The sequence below is a fragment of the Drosophila miranda genome, assembly GCF_003369915.1.
Source record: "Drosophila miranda strain MSH22 chromosome Y unlocalized genomic scaffold, D.miranda_PacBio2.1 Contig_Y2_pilon, whole genome shotgun sequence".
Lineage (NCBI taxonomy): Eukaryota > Metazoa > Arthropoda > Insecta > Diptera > Drosophilidae > Drosophila > Drosophila miranda.
In genome coordinates this window covers 22,628,751-22,647,953 of record NW_022881614.1, presented here as the reverse complement: position 1 = coordinate 22,647,953, position 19,203 = coordinate 22,628,751, and the positions used below count along the sequence as shown (strand labels likewise).

The 19,203-nt window shown below is 42.3% G+C and overlaps 2 protein-coding genes across 2 annotated transcripts; both read right to left on the bottom strand.

The window, feature by feature from the left end:
* Positions 1–9,198: 9,198 nt before the first annotated feature.
* Positions 9,199–13,564, bottom strand: LOC117192500 (spore coat protein SP96-like). Its single transcript, XM_033397209.1, has 4 exons — positions 13,556–13,564; positions 13,303–13,386; positions 13,166–13,226; positions 9,199–10,424 (listed from the first exon to the last, which is right to left on the bottom strand). Exon 4 carries the CDS (start codon positions 10,122–10,124, stop codon positions 9,576–9,578), a length of 549 nt encoding a protein of 182 aa, XP_033253100.1. The 5' UTR covers positions 10,125–10,424; positions 13,166–13,226; positions 13,303–13,386; positions 13,556–13,564; the 3' UTR covers positions 9,199–9,575.
* A 759-nt stretch (positions 13,565–14,323) lies between these two features.
* LOC117192497 (spore coat protein SP96-like) lies at positions 14,324–18,824 on the bottom strand. The gene is made up of 4 exons (XM_033397205.1): positions 18,816–18,824; positions 18,564–18,647; positions 18,427–18,487; positions 14,324–15,706 (listed from the first exon to the last, which is right to left on the bottom strand). Exon 4 carries the CDS (start codon positions 15,404–15,406, stop codon positions 14,846–14,848), a length of 561 nt encoding a protein of 186 aa, XP_033253096.1. The 5' UTR covers positions 15,407–15,706; positions 18,427–18,487; positions 18,564–18,647; positions 18,816–18,824; the 3' UTR covers positions 14,324–14,845.
* Between the last annotated feature and the right edge of the window lie 379 nt (positions 18,825–19,203).

The following is a 19,203-nucleotide window of genomic DNA, read 5'->3' as shown; positions in this document are numbered from 1 at the left end:
TTCAAGGGATTCCAATGATTCACTTGGCGATCGCTTAGAGAGCCTCTCTGGAATGTCGCCTGTAATCAGGGTAGAACCAAATAATACCGAATAATCCAAATCCCGCAAATGTCTTTTGATAAGACGAGTACCAATTTAATATTGTTTTTCACTCTCTGACATTTGTTGACGTCGGCCTCTGGGGACCGCTTATCGCCAGCCATTTGTCTTATTGCGTTCCAAACCGGCTTTCGGCTCAAGAAACTAGTTAAATGAAATGAAATTCGTTGTGCCAGGCAGAGATCTCTGTGCTCCCCGTCTAAAAATACGCAAACCCAGACAAACAAACGAAGAGGAGAGGAAAAGAAAGGTAGGCAGAGTCAGACTTTGGATCCGTGGTGGGGTTTTGGGTCTCTGGATAGATTGATGTTGATAGGTGTTGATTTCGCTAAATGATTTCCAATTGTATAAATCCGATGGCATTTGCTTTATTTTGGCATGCGGCGGCCCCCAACCGGTTGGCCATTGACACGGGACCAAGACTTGCCTTGTCAATCGGGTTCAGCATCGAGGCTCTAAGCGTAAGCGTAGATGGATTCTTTATTCTTGATCGGGTTCTAATCACGTGTGGCATGGTGCGGTGTGAGGGGAAGGGCGACCTCCTCCAATAATCAGCTCTGTTTGTCTCCGGCATCGGCATCGGCAACGGCAACGGCTCCCACCCAGGCCAGGCCAGGCCAGGGCAGGCCAATTCAGTGAAGCGGAGCTCATTACCATTTCAAGACCCACTCGACCTTCAGTCTCCTCAAGCATGAAAGTCAATTTTCAAGTGCCTACAACTCGCTTCGAGCCCCGCAACTTGTGTGTTGACAATTTTCCAAGCCCAAGCGTAAAGCCGAAGACCGAAGACGCAGCTGTAGTTTAATGCGTCATCAAACGGAGATTTGCATAAGTTGAGCAGCTCGCGCACATAATTATCTTCAAATTGGTTCCGATTCGGTTTATTAGATATATCTCACTCATCGCTATGCGACGACAATTAACCGATCAGCTTTACGACTCGACCTGTCTACCTGTCTGCCGGCTTCCGTGTTGCCCCGCTCCGCCACTCCTTCGCTCCATTCCCATTGAAATTTCCGTTTACCCAACCCAAATGTCACAATCCTGTGATTCCATCCGGTGCGTAAAAGACTCAGCTGTCGGATCTCTGCGGATTAGTGCCTTTGATTAATAAGTGCGTCATCAAAAAGTTTAATTAAAATCGAAATCAAAATCAAAATCGTAGTGCTAAATGCAAACGACAAAAATATTGAACGACTATGTGACGCATTTTCCTCACCGCAGTTGCGACTCCTGTTTATGGCCTCCTTTGCCTATGGCGCTAATTACGTGACCAGCAGCTGGCGGAGAAGCCAATCAAGCCAAGTGCCGGCCAACACCATTGCCAACAATTTGGCAATTTGACAATTTGGCTTAAAGACGTTGCTCCGTGCTCTTGCGCCCCTTCCCGGAGTGGGATACACCGCGATATCGGTAACACTTAGCATCGAAAGCGTCAAGTGCCATGGAGTGGAGTGGAGTGTAGTGGAGGAGGCGAAACCAATTCCAAAACCAAAACCCGTTCAGCATACAAAAACGTCACGAAGCCCCAGAGTCAGAGAGTGAGAGGGGACCCAGGGCCGTATAAAAGTGAATTTGTGACAAAAATTCTGAACAGTTCAAGCGCACGCTCAGCAGCGTTCAGATCGCATCGAGAATACGAGTAAAAACACCAAAAACAAGGTGATAAGCGGCTACTGATAACAAAAAGCAATATAGACATCCATCATCATCGGAATCTAGATCGGCATCGCATCGGAATTTGTGTAATCTGGATTTGACACTTCGCGAGTGCCTTAAACAATTTGAACCCAATTTGGAACAAAGTGCGAAATTGATCTAACCAGAAACAGAACCTGACACCAAACACCACAATCATTACACCTGAAAACCATTAATCGGAACGGAACTTCAACGCCCCAATCAAAAAGATGTTTGCATACATTTGGCAAGTGCGTATTGTAGCGGTTTGGGGATCGTTATAAAGATCGGAAATTTATGAAACAAAAGAAAACAACAAAGAAGAAACGTGTTTAAGCGATTAACATTTTCAAACAAATTCAATCAACAAATTAAGGCTGCCAAATATTTATTTGTATATATATATATATATATATATATGCATATATGGATATATATACATACATATGTATATGGAATTCTACTCGTATAAGATAAGCCCCGCACAGCTAACGTACTTTGATTATTTTTGGCGCCGGACAAGGCCAAAAGCATTATTAAATCAAGTTATTCTATTCCTTATGCTGTCTTGATGGCTTTCAATCTTGTGATGTGATCTGATCTGAACTGATCCGATCTGATCTTCATGAGGAAGTGCGCTATAAAAGAGCACTTAAGGGGTGCTCTTTTTTCTGCTGCTTTTCGACTGGTACTGCACTTGTCAGTGGATTCGTGTTGGCAATCCTGTTGCCTTCATTCGGTTTTACAAATTGTTAACCCTGAACCACAAAAACCACAAAACCTCAACCGGTTACAGCCCAGAAATCCATATTATCAGTCTTCTCCTTTGCTGCGTTTTGCTTGATTAAAATTAATTATACCCGATACTCAAAATGAGTATTGGGGTATGTTAGATTTGTGGTGAAAATGGATGTGTGTAACGTCCAGAAGGAATCGTTTCCGACCCCATAAAGTATATATATTCTTGATCAGCATCAATAGCCGAGTCGATTGAGCCCTGTCTGTCTGTCCGTCCGTCCGTCTGTCCGTCCCCTTCAGCGCCTAGTGCTCAAAGACTATAAGAGCTAGAGCAACGATGTTTTGGATTTAGACTTCTGTGATATGTCACTGCAACAAAAATATTTCAAAACTTCGTCCCGCCCACTTACGCCCCCACAAAGGGCGAAAATCTGTGGCATCCACAATTTCGACGATACGAGAAAACTAAAAACGCAGAATCGTAGAAGATGACTATATCTTCTAGGGTGCAAAATCTGAACTAGATCGTATAATTATTATAGCCAGAATCAAGAAAACAATTTCATTCTTTCTCGCTCTGTCTCTCTGTAACAGACAGGTTTCATGGTCGGTTTTGCCAATTGCAAAATATGAGTTCAAGGATCTCAGAACCTATAAGAGCCAGAGCAACCAAATTTGGTATCCACACTCCTGTGATATCGGATCTTGACCGTTTTGTTTCAAAATTTCGCCACACCACCTTCCGCCCCCGCAAAGGACGAAAATCTGGGCCATCCACAAATCTCAGAGACTATTAACGCTAGAGTAACCAAATTTGGTATTCGCACTTCTGTTAGATCTCACTATAAAACGTATATCTCAAAATTTCGCCGCACCCCTTCGGCCCCCACAAAGGACGAAAATCTGAGGCATTCACAAATCTCAGAGACTATTAAGGCTAGAGTAACCAAATTTGGTACACACACTCCTTTAAGATGTCACTATGAAACGTATATCTCAAAATTTCGCCCCACCCCAACGTTGTGAGTTGCTGCGGACACCGCAACTCTACAGTTATACCCGATACTAAGTCAGTATGGCTCTCCTCCGGCAGACTCCGCTAATATTAAACGACACGACAAAGAGTGCGTGCGAGAGAGACAGAAAATCAGTCTGAGCGTGACGTCGGGCGCTGCGTAGCCAGTGCAAATTGATTTGTTCCGTTTGGGTATAAAAATGATCTGATCTGATCCAGATTCAGCAATCTGATAGATATGGTCATTATCTATGATTCTGTGTTTTTAGTTTTCTCGAATCTGCAATATTGTGGATGCAACAGATTTTCATCTTTTGTGGGGGCGGAAGGGGGTGGGGCGAAATTTTGACACAAAATGGTCAAGGTCCGATATCACAGGAGTGGGGATACCAAATTTGGTTGCTCCGGCTCTTATAGGTTCTGAGATCCTTGAACTCATATTTTGCAATTGGCAAAACCGACCATGAAACCTGTGTGTTAGAGAGACAGAGCGAGAAAGAATGAAATTGTTTTCTTGATTCTGGCTATAATAATTATACGATCTGGTTCAGATTTTGCACTCTAGAAGATATAGTCATCTTCTACGATTCTGCGATTTTAGTTTTCTCGTATCGTTGAAATTGTGGATGCCACAGATTTTCGCCCTTTGTGGGGGCGGAAGTGGGCGGGGCAAAGTTTTGAAATATTGTTGTAGCAATAGTTTTCCAACACTAATTGCCGCTCTCATTTAAAGCTCGAGGATCGTTTACAAACACTAACTGTCAACACGCAAATTAAGGTGCAGCTAAAAGCACATACATATATACATGTAAAGGACAGTGTATCAAGCAGTTAGCACTATCCCATCTAAATTAACATTTGAACTTAAGATACCATCGATAAGACCTAACCGATATAACCAGACTTAACCGATGTTTAAAAGACCTAACCGATAAGGGGTTATCGATACGGGAGTCGGTTGTTGGAAGTAGAAGCAGAAAGTTGAACAAAAAGTCGGAAGAACAGACTCATTAATTGCACATCTTAAATCATACACTTTGTACTCTTTTTCGAAAAACACTATTAATAAACGATACATTATTATTAATCTTACATTTGGGGGCTCGTCCGCGTCGAATACAGAGCTCGGAGTGTGTGAAAAAGAAAAACAGAAGAAAGCAGAAGCTGATGCAAGAAGAGGATTGTTGAAAAGTTGTTAAAGTTGTTGTTTGTAGCTACATAAAGTTGTAAAGTTGTTGTTGGTGGCTATAAACATTAAGTTGAACAATCCAAATTCTGTGAGCCTAACAGTAGACACGGAGTTTAATAAAAGATCGGTCGTTTAATTCGGTTGGAAAATTGTGAAATTCATTGTCGCGCCGCAGCGTCGCCTTGTCCGTGCGCAGTACATACACAAGCAGAAAAAACACGCACAGACACGTTGTGTGTGATACACACTTATAAACAGAAAAGACAAGCACTCGTCGGGTACACAGACACCGCCGCCGTTGCACTGGAAAGAGAGAGAGAAGGAAGAAGCTGGACCAGGAACGTCGCGCCCGAGTGCAAACGAGATGGAAGATTCAGAAAATGCAGAAAACAATAGTGATGACAAGATTGATCAAATGATAAAGTTGCTAAGTTTGAAACTGCGTTGCGATGAGCAACGAGAAATGAAGATCGCTCCAGATAATTTTACAAAAGTTGTGAGCGATTGTGATGGCAAATCGGTTCCCATAGAAAAATGGTTTGAGATATTCGAAAAAAATGCCGACGCATATGAGCTTACTGAAAAGCAAAAGTATGTGCAGGCCAGAGGAAAAATGACCGGTGCAGCTAAGCTTTTCCTTGAAGCTGAATGCGTGTGCACCTATGAGGAACTCAAGAACGTATTATTGGATGAATTCACATGTAGCTATAACAGTGCAGACATTCATAAGCTGCTGCAAGAAAGAAAGAGGAAGAGTAGTGAGTAGCAGCAGTCGGACATGTTGAACACGCGGCTGTTATAAGCCATATTGTAAACGGTCTGGACATAAGAAACGAGTATAAGTATGCCATGTATCGCTGTAAGACCTTCAGGGCCTTGAAAGAAGAGTTCGATATCTATGATCGTTTGAACATATCGGAGAAGAAGGGCAATAACGAACAGCATAAAACGAGTTTCAAGCAGCAAAGTGGGCAAAGCGGTAAAAAAGAATATTGCTATAACTGTGGATCAGGAGAACACAAACGCAAAGACTGCAAAGCCGAAACGAAGTGTTTTAAGTGCAATCAGAATGGTCACATTTCGCGTAACTGTCCTTATGAAGCTGATAAAGTTGATAAAGTTCGCGTCATTTTGGATCGCAGTCGCATGAAAAAAATTCAAATAAACGGCATTGTTGTTGACTGTCTTGTGGATACAGGGTCAGATGTAACCCTAATCAAAGAGAGTATGTTGAAGACCATGAAAAACGTTAAACTTTTGAAGTGCACAACTATGTTGCGCGGTCTGGGTCAGATATCAACAAAGCCTGTTGGATACTTTAATGCAGAAGTTACCGTGGGTAAGTTGCAGACCACACAGAAGTTTTTAGTAGTCCCCAGTAGCCAGATTGATTTCGACGCACTTTTGGGGCTTGATTTCATTAAAAAGTTCCGTTTCGTCGCTGATATGCAAGGATACACGTTTTTGAAGCATGACGCAGATCCTGTGCAGATGAGCATGCTCTTATATATAATGTAACTGAAGAGTCATCCTTTGTAGCTCCGCCGCAATATCGAAAAGACGTTGAACAGATGATAAGAAAAGGTTACCAAATGCCCACAGAAGTTGCAACTGATGATAGTTCCCGACGGATTAATCAAGCCGTTTCATCACTCACCGAGTCGTTTATCAACAGACGAAGCCAGTGCCGTAAAGAAGCAAGTCGAAGAATGGATCGAGCAAGGAATCGTGCGCAAGTCGTCTTCAAATGTAGCGAGCAGAGTTGTCGTCGTGAAGAAAAAAGATGGTACACTTAGAGTTTGCGTAGACTACAGGAAGTTAAACAGCATGGTATTGCTGGACTGCTTCCCAGTCCCGATCATGGAGGAAGTCTTGGAAAAGCTGCAGTCGGCTAAGTGGTTTACCATAATGGACCTTGAAAACGGATTTTTCCATGTGCCTATGGAAGAGCAAAGCAAGTCGTATACGGCCTTTGTTACAAAGGAGGGATTATTCGAGTTTAATAAAGCGCCTTTCGGATTCAAGAACTCGCCAGCTGCGTTCATTCGGTTCGTAAGCTATATTTTTCAAGAATTAATCAACTCTGACATTATGCAGCTTTATATGGACGACATAATTGTTTACGCCGCGTCGCCCGAGGTATGCATGAGGAAGACAAAGTTGGTCCTGGAGACAGCTGTGCAGTTTGGCCTAAAGATCAAGTGGAAGAAATGTAGCTTCATGCAGCCACGCATTACCTTTCTGGGCCATATCATTGAGGACGGGAGAATCTGGCCCGGCAAAGAGAAGACAGCAGCTGTCAGTCGGTTTGCTACGCCCAAAGACATTAAAGCAGCTCAAGCATTTCTGGGACTCACAGGCTTTTTCAGAAAGTTCATCCCTGGCTTTGCACAAGTTGCCCGGCCGCTCACGAATCTACTCAGGAAGGAAGCAGTTTTCAACATTGGCGAAGCAGAGCAACAGTCGCTACAAACCTTAAAGAATCTGCATGTAATCGCACCTGTATTACATTTATACTCACGAGAAGCGCCAACGGAACTCCACACGGATGCATCCAAAGAAGGTTTCGGAGCAATTTTGTTGCAGCAGTTTGATGGCAATTTCCACCCGATTTACTATTGGAGTAAAAAGACTACACAAGCCGAGTCCAAACGTCACAGTTACTATTTGGAGGTCAAAGCTGCATACCTCGCACTCAAGAAGTTTCGTCACTACCTGTTGGGGATCAAATTTGATCTTGCCACTGACTGTGCGGCGTTTAAGCAGACAACAACGAAAGTAGATATACCCAGAGAAGTTTCCCAGTGGATTCTGTATATGGAGGACTTTACATTCAAAGCAGTACACCGCCCAGGGGACAGAATGAGACACGTGGACTGTCTCAGTCGTTTTCCGCAGACATGCATGTTCGTGACGACGGAGCTAACAGCTCGGATAAAGAAAGCACAGCAGGATGACGATTTCATCAAAGCCACAGTTGAGATCCTGAAGCAGCACCCATATCAAGACTACAAGCTTAAAGGAGGTCTTCTCTTAAAATCTGTAAATGGCAATGACGTATTGGTGGTTCCAAGGCTGATGGAAAGGGAAATCATTCAAGGATCGCATGAAGTTGGTCATTTCTCCACAGCGAAGACAATGCACTCAGTTCAGCAGCAATACTGGATTCCGCACCTTGAACGGAAAGTAAATAAGTTGATTACTAATTGTATCAGTTGTATAATTTTCAGCAAAAAGTTGGGCAAACAAGAAGGCTATCTTCATTGCATTGACAAGGGTGACACACCACTATACACGCTGCACGTTGATTTGGGACCAATGGATGCGACAGCCAAGCAATACAAGTACATTTTTGCTGTGGTAGATGCATTCTCCAAGTTTGTGTGGCTGTTCCCAACTAAGTCAACAGGTCACGAAGAAGTTGTGAAGAGGCTGAGAGATTGGTCATTTGTGTTTGGTTTTCCCAAGCGCATAGTCAGCGACAGAGGAGCAACGTTTACATTTAACGCATTCAGCGAGTTTCTCAACGAGAACAAAGTCGAACATGTGTGTACAACGACAGGTGTGGCGAGAGGCAACGGTCAGATTGAGCGGGTGAACCGTTCAATTTTGGGTATCATCGCAAAGCTCTCAGCTCAGGAGTCAACGAAGTGGTACAAGCATGTGCCACAGGTCCAGATGGCGATTAATTCGCATGTGCATTCTACGTTGAAGTCGTCGCCATTCGAGGTCATGTTTGGGACAAAGATGCACAGACAAGCTGAAAGTCGACTATTGGAGGTGCTCAACGAGGAGTTGGTTACGCAGTTTAACAACGAGCGCCAAGAACTGCGTGACCAAGCGAAACAAAACATTGAGAAGGCGCAAGAGGTGTACAAGCGCTATTATGATAAAAAACGACGACCTGAGCACGGCTACAGACTAGGAGACATGGTCGCGATCAAGAGGACGCAGTTCGTCGCAGGACGCAAGTTGGCCAGCGAGTATCTAGGCCCATATGAAGTCACCAAGGTAAAGCGGAACGGTCGCTACGACGTCAGAAAGGTTGCTCAAGTCGAGGGGCCAAATATCACAGCAACGAGCAGTGACAATATGAAGCTATGGCGTTTTGTCTCAGAAAACGATGATATATTATCATCTGGGACAGATGAAGATGAGCAGGAGGGCCGAATGTAAAGGACAGTGTATCAAGCAGTTAGCACTATCCCATCTAAATTAACATTTGAACTTAAGATACCATCGATAAGACCTAACCGATATAACCAGACTTAACCGATGTTTAAAAGACCTAACCGATAAGGGGTTATCGATACGGGAGTCGGTTGTTGGAAGTAGAAGCAGAAAGTTGAACAAAAAGTCGGAAGAACAGACTCATTAATTGCACATCTTAAATCATACACTTTGTACTCTTTTTCGAAAAACACTATTAATAAACGATACATTATTATTAATTTTACATACATATGTACAATTTATAAATACATATATATTAACTATATCTACATACACTTCTTTATCTAGTTTGCTAACATTTATGTACAAACACAACTCCACTAAAAGTCTTTTCTGACTGCAACAGGGATGTTGTTAAGCCATTTTTATGAAGTTCAACTCTCGTTTTACACATGACAAAAGGCAATAAAAATGCAATATCAATATAAAAGAAAAACAAGAGAGTTACAGATTAAGAGATGGAGAGGCAGAGAGAGAGAGACAGAACTAAGCTAACTCCTGGCTGTTTGGAGGAGACACACACACACTCACATAAAGAGGGGGAGGGAGGACAACAGCTTAGATGTGACAACGACAAGAGACAGTAGACAAGAGAGACAACACACACAATCACGGGCGCGTTCACACAAAAGCGACATCATTTACCTTTGGCGACATTTCAGACAGTGTTGTTGTTGCTGTTGTTGTAGTTGACATTGTTGCTGTTGGTGTGATTGTTGTAGTTGTTGTTGTTGCAGATGATGATGATGCAGATGATGATGGAGTTGTTAGAGTATTGTTGTTGTTTTTATGGTTGTTGTTGTCTAATACAATGTCTGTGATGGCAACAATGTGAGAGGATGGGGATGAGTTTGAGGGTGAGCAGGTCCCTGTGGCCGATGTAGAGGTGGACATGGATGGCAACGAAGACGTTTCAACAGCTCCGATTGATGGCACAACAGAGGAGGAGGACACTGACACTGAGGAGGTGGCATCATAGGGTGAGAATGGCTTCTGCTTGCTATTGCTGCTGCTGTGCTGTGGTGGGGTGGGGGGCGATATGGGTGGGGGTGTGGTGTTATCAGCGGTGCTGAATGTTGTAACATTATCCACGGCAACGGCATCCACCTGATTCCCTGCTTCCTCCTCCATGTAACTGGACTTTACCATGTCCGTGGCAGAGCCAGGCATCCCAGTTGTGGCTGTTGCGGCAGCCGCTGTGGTGGTGTCCACATCATTTTCCTGGAATTTCCCTGCAGCGGCGCCCAATTGCTGGAGTTCCACATCCTCTACATAATCATCATCGTCAGCACCAGCACCACCCTCATCGACGGACGATGGCTCGAGCACTGGGACCAGCTCCTTGATGTTCTTCGTATTCTCAATAGTCTTGCTTATCACGGACTCCAGCTTCGAGACGCTCTCCTCGATCTCCTCCTCCACACTGGCCACCGAGGGCGTGGCAGACGCAGAGGCAGAATCCCCCTCCGACTTGGGTTAGTCGATGATTCGATTGTTAGTTACGATTAGTATTTGGATTTCGATGGCGATATCGATTTCAGTTTAAACATTCATCAAACAAGTGAGAGAACGAGAGAACACAATGAGAGCGATATATAGACAGAGAGAGATAGAGCGAGAAAGAAATGGCAAAAGAGAAGAAAAAACGTATACACCATATGATGAATTACAGTTATTTATAGTGTAAATATGTAAATACCCTGCAGTACCAGCAGTGAGCGATGACGAATGCCATCTACAATGTCATCGAGGCGTTGACGCCAGCCAAATCGAACCCTTTGTTTTTTCTTTTGTTTCTTTCTTTTCCGCGCGTGCCGAACGTAATTCGGTTCTGCCGACCGTGCGCAGTAGCAGAGAACTTCGTTTTATCTTTTCGTCTTCTTTGCGACTGCGTCGACAGAACTCTTTTGCTTTGTTCTTTGCTATTTGCAATCGTCACACGGAGTTTTAATAAGTGAAAATAAGTAATCTGTGATTATTATTATTATCAGGTAAGTGCAGTTTTTAAATAATTAATAATATGTGTTGTACGCGTGTTAAATAAAAAAAATCTCAATTGTATAAAAAGTTAAATTTATGAAAAAACTGTGTTCAAATTATATTAATGTTTCGCTGCATTCACATTATATTTCTTTATTCTTCTCTTATTCTCGGGAATAAAAGAAGAATAAAGAAATAGAATATAAATCCGTATTAGCGAATTAATTTGTTATAATCTGCGGTGGGCACGAAATTGCAATTTTTGAGCAGTCCAGCAGCAAAACAAACAACAAAAGAAAAGCAACAAAAAGTAACCCTTATTTGTGCGGCTTGGCTCGAGCATTTTTTTTGCGCGTGTTTTGTTTTTGTTGTTGGAGGAAATGAACAGCCCACCGCTGACCTACAGTGAACATTGTTGTTTTTGTTGAAACAAACAACCGTTTTAAAAATCGAACAAATTCTTTTTATACAATTGAACCAAATTAATAGTAATTGTACATATATGTATATAATATATCCATATTATTTCAGCGGCGGTGAAGATGAAAATACCCCACGAGCCAGCAGAAAAAGTGATTCGGAAGGCTATTCACAATATTAAGAATAGCTATTTTCAAAAGGGCGCAAGGGACAAAAAATACAAAGCTCTGGCATCCTTAGACAATAATTAATAATAATTTTTAATAAATAAAACTAATTGGAAAAATAAACAATTGAATGTATTACTTTTTTATATTAAATGCATGATTTTTCGTGAAAAATCATCACTTACAAAATGCATGATATTTAGGTAAAAATCATCACCTATAAAATGCATGATTTTTAGGTAAAAATCATCGCTTATTATGTGCATGATCTTTAGGCAAAAATCATGCATTTAATAAGCGTGATTTAAGCCAAAAAATCATCACTTATAAAATGCATGATTTTTAGGTAAAAATCATCGCTTATTAAGTGCATGATTTTTCGGCAATGCTCGATGACAATGTCATCGATTATGCCCTAGGACATCTCCATGTTAATGTCATCAGCTCAGCGTATGGCCGGTCATCAACTATGTCATCGGGGGTAGTGACGCGGTCATCGACGTGTCAGCAGCTGAGTCATTAATGACCCGTACTGCAGGGTAGATATCGGATATATGTATGCATGTATGTGTTTCTATAGTATGTGTGTAGGTGTATCCGTGTTCCATGTAAAGTGTTTTCTTTTTGTGTGTTTGTGGCTGTGCGAATTGTTATTAACAAAGTGCAGTGTTGTAAAACGAACAGAAAACAACTTGTGACTTCCGGAAATAATAACGGAATCTCGACTCGTATGCGTTGTACCAAAGACTATACAATACCAAGATGTTGCATGAGCGACCAAAAAGCTGTTCTATGGCGGTTCCTAACATTAGGACCTAAAAGGCACGTGGAGCGCGCGGGGTTTCAATTCCCTTTTCGCCTGTACTTCGTCTCTACCGCGACCCCGCTGCCCATCGGTTTCGTCTGTTCGGCAATGCCTTCACCAGCAACGAAATAATTCTGGACTCTCGAGCCTCAGCACCGTCGAAGCGGTGGTCGCTGATCGCCGATGTCTTTGGAGCGGCACAGTGGGACCTTTGACCGTCTCAGCTTGCTAAATTAGTTAGTGAATATGAGTTCAATAAATATTTGCACACTGAAAAAATGTTAAACTTTGAGTGCTTATATCTCCTAAACTAAAACTATCTTGAAAATTCGATTGGAAAATTCTCTATTAGATGCGTACATTAAATTTATCTAAAGCACTCATACAATTTTTTGACTATTTTGGCTGAGTCCCCACTGTGCCGCGCCAAAGACATCAGCGACCACGCTGCCCTACGGTTTCGGCACGCAGCACTGACATGCTTTCACACCGACTCGACGCTGACCGAGGCATTGACGAAGCCGAGTAGCATTTCGGAGGCGAAGGTAGCGTAAAAGAGAATTGAAGTACTAGCCCCGCGCGACCGTACCAAGAAGCGTCAAACGAAAATTGAAAAAGCATTTGTTCCTCATGCAACATTTTGGTATTGTATAGTCTTTGGTTATACATATACTCGTACATAGTTCAACACCATCCACAATGCATTAACCTCGGAGTATTCGCATTTAAACGGATTAACGGATAACGGATAATAAAAACACCGAGAGAATGAACCAAAATAAATATTGGGAATGTAGTAGGTACATATAACCAATTGAGTAATCAATCGGAACACTCTCCACTCCATGATGATGACGATGCGCATGCGTAGTCACCGCGGGAACTTCCGTGCTTGGCTCACTGTTCCAAAGATAGAACATAAAATGACAGACACTCAGAAGAGGCACAGAAGACATGGACTGTCTGTATTACTTACATAGCATCCTCTCCCTCATCTTCATACTCGTAGTCATCATCGTCGGCTCCAGAACCCTCCGATTGACGTCGCCGGCGATGGGATCTAGAATTGAAAGGAGGATCGTCAGGGCAACATTCTTTCGGTGTGATTTATGCGCATATGTCATATCTCAATGAACATTAGTTATTTCTTCTTTGATTGATGCATTCCTAATATAAAACGAGGGGGAACGTTGTGAGTTGCTGCGGACACCGCAACTCTACGATTATACCCGATACTAAGTCAGTATGGCTCTCCTCCGGCAGACGCTGCTAATATTAAACGACACGACAAAGAGTGCGTGCGAGAGAGACAGAAAATCAGTCTGAGCGTGACGTCGGTCGCTGCGTAGCCACTGCAAATTGATTTGTTCCTATTGGCTATAAAAATGATCTGATCTGATCCAGATTCAGCAATCTGATAGATATGGTCATTATCTATGATTCTGCGTTTTTAGTTTTCTCGAATGTGCAATATTGTGGATGCAACAGATTTTCGTCCTTTGTGGGGGCGAAAGGGGGTGGGGCGAAATTCTGAGATATTCGTTTTGTAGTGAGATCTAACAGAAGTGCGGATACCAAATTTGGTTACTCTAGCCTTAATAGTCTCTGAGATTTGTGGATGCCCCAGATTTTCGTCCTTTGCGGGGGCGGAAGGGGCTGTGGCGAAATTTGGACACGAAACGGTCAAGGTCCGATATCACAGGAGTGTGGATACCAAATTTGGTTGCTCTGGCTCTTATAGGTTCTGAGATCCTTGAACTCATATTTTGCAATTGGCAAAACCGACCATGAAACATGTGTGTTAGAGAGAGACAGAGCGAGAAAGAATGAAATTGTTTTCTTGATTCTGGCTATAATAATTATACGATATGGTTCAGATATTGCACCCTCGAAGATATAGTCATCTTCTACGATTCTGCGTTTTTAGTTTTCTCGTATCGTCGAAATTGTGGATGCCACAGATTTTCGCCGTTTGTGGGGGCGGAAGTGGGCGGGGCAAAGTTTTGAAATATTGTTGTAGCAATAGTTTTCCAACACTAATTGCAGCTCTCATTTAAAGCTCGAGGATCGTTTACAAACACTAACTGTCAACACGCAAATTAAGGTGCAGCTAAAAGCATATATATACATATGTACAATTTATAAATACATATATATTAACTATATCTACATACACTTCTTTATCTAGTTTGCTAACATTTATGTACAAACACAACTCCACTAAAAGTTTTTTCTGACTGCAACAGGGATGTTGTTAAGCCATTTTTATGAAGTTCAACTCTCGTCTTACACAGGACAAAAGGCAATAAAAATGCAATATCAATATAAAAGAAAAACAAGAGAGTTACAGATTAAGAGATGGAGAGGCAGAGAGAGAGAGACAGAACTAAGCTAACTCCTGGCTGTTTGGAGGAGACACACACACTCACATAAAGAGCGGGAGGGAGGAAAACAGCTTAGATGTGACAACGACAAGAGACAGTAGACAAGAGAGACAACACACACAATCACGGGCGCGTTCACACAAAAGCGACATCATTTAACTTTGGCGACATTTCAGACAGTGTTGTTGTTGCTGTTGTTGTAGTTGACATTGTTGCTGTTGGTGTGATTGTTGTAGTTGTTGTTGTTGCAGATGATGATGATGCAGATGATGATGAAGTTGTTAGAGTATTGTTGTTGTTTTTATGGTTGTTGTTGTCTAATACAATGTCTGTGATGGCAACAATGTGAGAGGATGGGGATGAGTTTGAGGGTGAGGATGAGGGTGAGCAGGTCCCTGTGGCCGATGTAGAGGTGGACATGGATGGCAACGAAGACGTTTCAACAGCTTCGATTGATGGCACAACAGAGGAGGAGGACACTGACACTGAGGAGGTGGCATCATAGGGTGAGAATGGCTTCTGCTTGCTATTGCTGCTGCTGTGCTGTGGTGGGGTGGGGGGCGATATGGGTGGGGGTGTGGTGTTATCAGCGGTGCTGAATGTGGTAACAGTATCCACGGCAACGGCATCCACCTGATTCCCTGCTTCCTCCTCCATGTAACTGGACTTTACCATGTCCGTGGCAGAGCCAGGCATCCCAGTTGTGGCTGTTGCGGCAGCCGCTGTGGTGGTGTCCACATCATTTTCCTGGAATTTCCCTGCAGCGGCGCCCAATTGCTGGAGTTCCACATCCTCTACATCATCATCATCGTCAGCACCAGCACCACCCTCATCGACGGACGATGGCTCGAGCACTGGGACCAGCTCCTTGATGTTCTTCGTATTCTCAATAGTCTTGCTTATCACGGACTCCAGCTTGGAGACGCTCTCCTCGATCTCCTCCTCCACACTGGCCACCGAGGGCGTGGCAGACGCAGAGGCAGAATCCCCCTCCGACTTGGGTTAGTCGATGATTCGATTGTTAGTTACGATTAGTATTTGGATTTCGATGGCGATATCGATTTCAGTTTAAACATTCATCAAACAAGTGAGAGAACGAGAGAACACAATGAGAGCGATATATAGACAGAGAGAGATAGAGCGAGAAAGAAATGGCAAAAGAGAAGAAAAAACGTATACACCATATGATGAATTACAGTTATTTATAGTGTAAATATGTAAATACCCTGCAGTACCAGCAGTGAGCGATGACGAATGCCATCTACAATGTCATCGAGGCGTTGACGCCAGCCAAATCGAACCCTTTGTTTTTTCTTTTGTTTCTTTCTTTTCCGCGCGTGCCGAACGTAATTCGGTTCTGCCGACCGTGCGCAGTAGCAGAGAACTTCGTTTTATCTTTTCGTCTTCTTTGCGACTGCGTCGACAGAACTCTTTTGCTTTGTTCTTTGCTATTTGCAATCGTCACACGGAGTTTTAATAAGTGAAAATAAGTAATCTGTGATTATTATTATTATCAGGTAAGTGCAGTTTTTAAATAATTAATAATATGTGTTGTACGCGTGTTAAATAAAAAAAATCTCAATTGTATAAAAAGTTAAATTTATGAAAAAACTGTGTTCAAATTATATTAATGTTTCGCTGCATTCACATTATATTTCTTTATTCTTCTCTTATTCTCGGGAATAAAAGAAGAATAAAGAAATAGAATATAAATCCGTATTAGCGAATTAATTTGTTATAATCTGCGGTGGGCACGAAATTGCAATTTTTGAGCAGTCCAGCAGCAAAACAAACAACAAAAGAAAAGCAACAAAAAGTAACCCTTATTTGTGCGGCTTGGCTCGAGCATTTGTTTTGCGCGTGTTTTGTTTTTGTTGTTGGAGGAAATGAACAGCCCACCGCTGACCTACAGTGAACATTGTTGTTTTTGTTGAAACAAACAACCGTTTTAAAAATCGAACAAATTCTTTTTATACAATTGAACCAAATTAATAGTAATTGTACATATATGTATATAATATATCCATATTATTTCAGCGGCGGTGAAGATGAAAATACCCCACGAGCCAGCAGAAAAAGTGATTCGGAAGGCTATTCACAATATTAAGAATAGCTATTTTCAAAAGGGCGCAAGGGACAAAAAATACAAAGCTCTGGCATCCTTAGACAATAATTAATAATAATTTTTAATAAATAAAACTAATTGGAAAAATAAACAATTGAATGTATTACTTTTTTATATTAAATGCATGATTTTTCGTGAAAAATCATCACTTACAAAATGCATGATATTTAGGTAAAAATCATCACCTATAAAATGCATGATTTTTAGGTAAAAATCATCGCTTATTATGTGCATGATCTTTAGGCAAAAATCATGCATTTAATAAGCGTGATTTAAGCCAAAAAATCATCACTTATAAAATGCATGATTTTTAGGTAAAAATCATCGCTTATTAAGTGCATGATTTTTCGGCAATGCTCGATGACAATGTCATCGATTATGCCCTAGGACATCTCCATGTTAATGTCATCAGCTCAGCGTATGGCCGGTCATCAACTATGTCATCGGGGGTAGTGACGCGGTCATCGACGTGTCAGCAGCTGAGTCATTAATGACCCGTACTGCAGGGTAGATATCGGATATATGTATGCATGTATGGGTTTCTATAGTATGTGTGTAGGTGTATCCGTGTTCCATGTAAAGTGTTTTCTTTTTGTGTGTTTGTGGCTGTGCGAATTGTTATTAACAAAGTGCAGTGTTGTAAAACGAACAGAAAACAACTTGTGACTTCCGGAAATAATAACGGAATCTCGACTCGTATGCGTTGTACCAAAGACTATACAATACCAAGATGTTGCATGAGCGACCAAAAAGCTGTTCTATGGCGGTTCCTAACATTAGGACCTAAAAGGCACGTGGAGCGCGCGGGGGTTCAATTCCCTTTTCGCCTGTACTTCGTCTCTACCGCGACCCCGCTGCCCATCGGTTTCGTCTGTTCGGCAATGCCTTCACCAGCAACGAAATAATTCTGGACTCTCGAGCCTCAGCACCGTCGAAGCGGTGGTCGCTGATCGCCGATGTCTTTGGAGCGGCACAGTGGGACCTTTGACCGTCTCAGCTTGCTAAATTAGTTAGTGAATATGAGTTCAATAAATATTTGCACACTGAAAAAATGTTAAACTTTGAGTGCTTATATCTCCTAAACTAAAACTATCTTGAAAATTCGATTGGAAAATTCTCTATTAGATGCGTACATTAAATTTATCTAAAGCACTGATACAATTTTTTGACTATTTTGGCTGAGTCCCCACTGTGCCGCGCTGCCCTACGGTTTCGGCACGCAGCACTGACATGCTTTCACACCGACTCGACGCTGACCGAGGCATTGACGAAGCCGAGTAGCATTTCGGAGGCGAAGGTAGCGTAAAAGAGAATTGAAGTACTAGCCCCGCGCGACCGTACCAAGAAGCGTCAAACGAAAATTGAAAAAGCATTTGTTCCTCATGCAACATTTTGGTATTGTATAGTCTTTGGTTATACATATACTCGTACATAGTTCAACACCATCCACAATGCATTAACCTCGGAGTATTCGCATTTAAACGGATTAACGGATAACGGATAATAAAAACACCGAGAGAATGAACCAAAATAAATATTGGGAATGTAGTAGGTACATATAACCAATTGAGTAATCAATCGGAACACTCTCCACTCCATGATGATGACGATGCGCATGCGTAGTCACCGCGGGAACTTCCGTGCTTGGCTCACTGTTCCAAAGATAGAACATAAAATGACAGACACTCAGAAGAGGCACAGAAGACATGGACTGTCTGTATTACTTACATAGCATCCTCTCCCTCATCTTCATACTCGTAGTCATCATCGTCGGCTCCAGAACCCTCCGATTGACGTCGCCGGCGATGGGATCTAGAATTGAAAGGAGGATCGTCAGGGCAACATTCTTTCGGTGTGATTTATGCGCATATGTCATATCTCAATGAACATTAGTTATTTCTTCTTTGATTGATGCATTCCTAATATAAAACGAGGGGAACGTTGTGAGTTGCTGCGGACACCGCAACTCTACGATTATACCCGATACTAAGTCAGTATGGCTCTCCTCCGGCAGACGCTGCTAATATTAAACGACACGACAAAGAGTGCGTGCGAGAGAGACAGAAAATCAGTCTGAGCGTGACGTCGGTCGCTGCGTAGCCACTGCAAATTGATTTGTTCCTATTGGCTATAAAAATGATCTGATCTGATCCAGATTCAGCAATCTGATAGATATGGTCATTATCTATGATTCTGCGTTTTTAGTTTTCTCGAATGTGCAATATTGTGGATGCAACAGATTTTCGTCCTTTGTGGGGGCGAAAGGGGGTGGGGCGAAATTCTGAGATATACGTTTTGTAGTGAGATCTAACAGAAGTGCGGATACCAAATTTGGTTACTCTAGCCTTAATAGTCTCTGAGATTTGTG

Coding starts and splice junctions, on each gene's coding strand:
- LOC117192497 (XM_033397205.1), bottom strand. CDS start 15,406: ATGCCTGGCTCTGCCACGGACATGGTAAAGTCCAGTTACATGGAGGAG.
- LOC117192500 (XM_033397209.1), bottom strand. CDS start 10,124: ATGCCTGGCTCTGCCACGGACATGGTAAAGTCCAGTTACATGGAGGAG.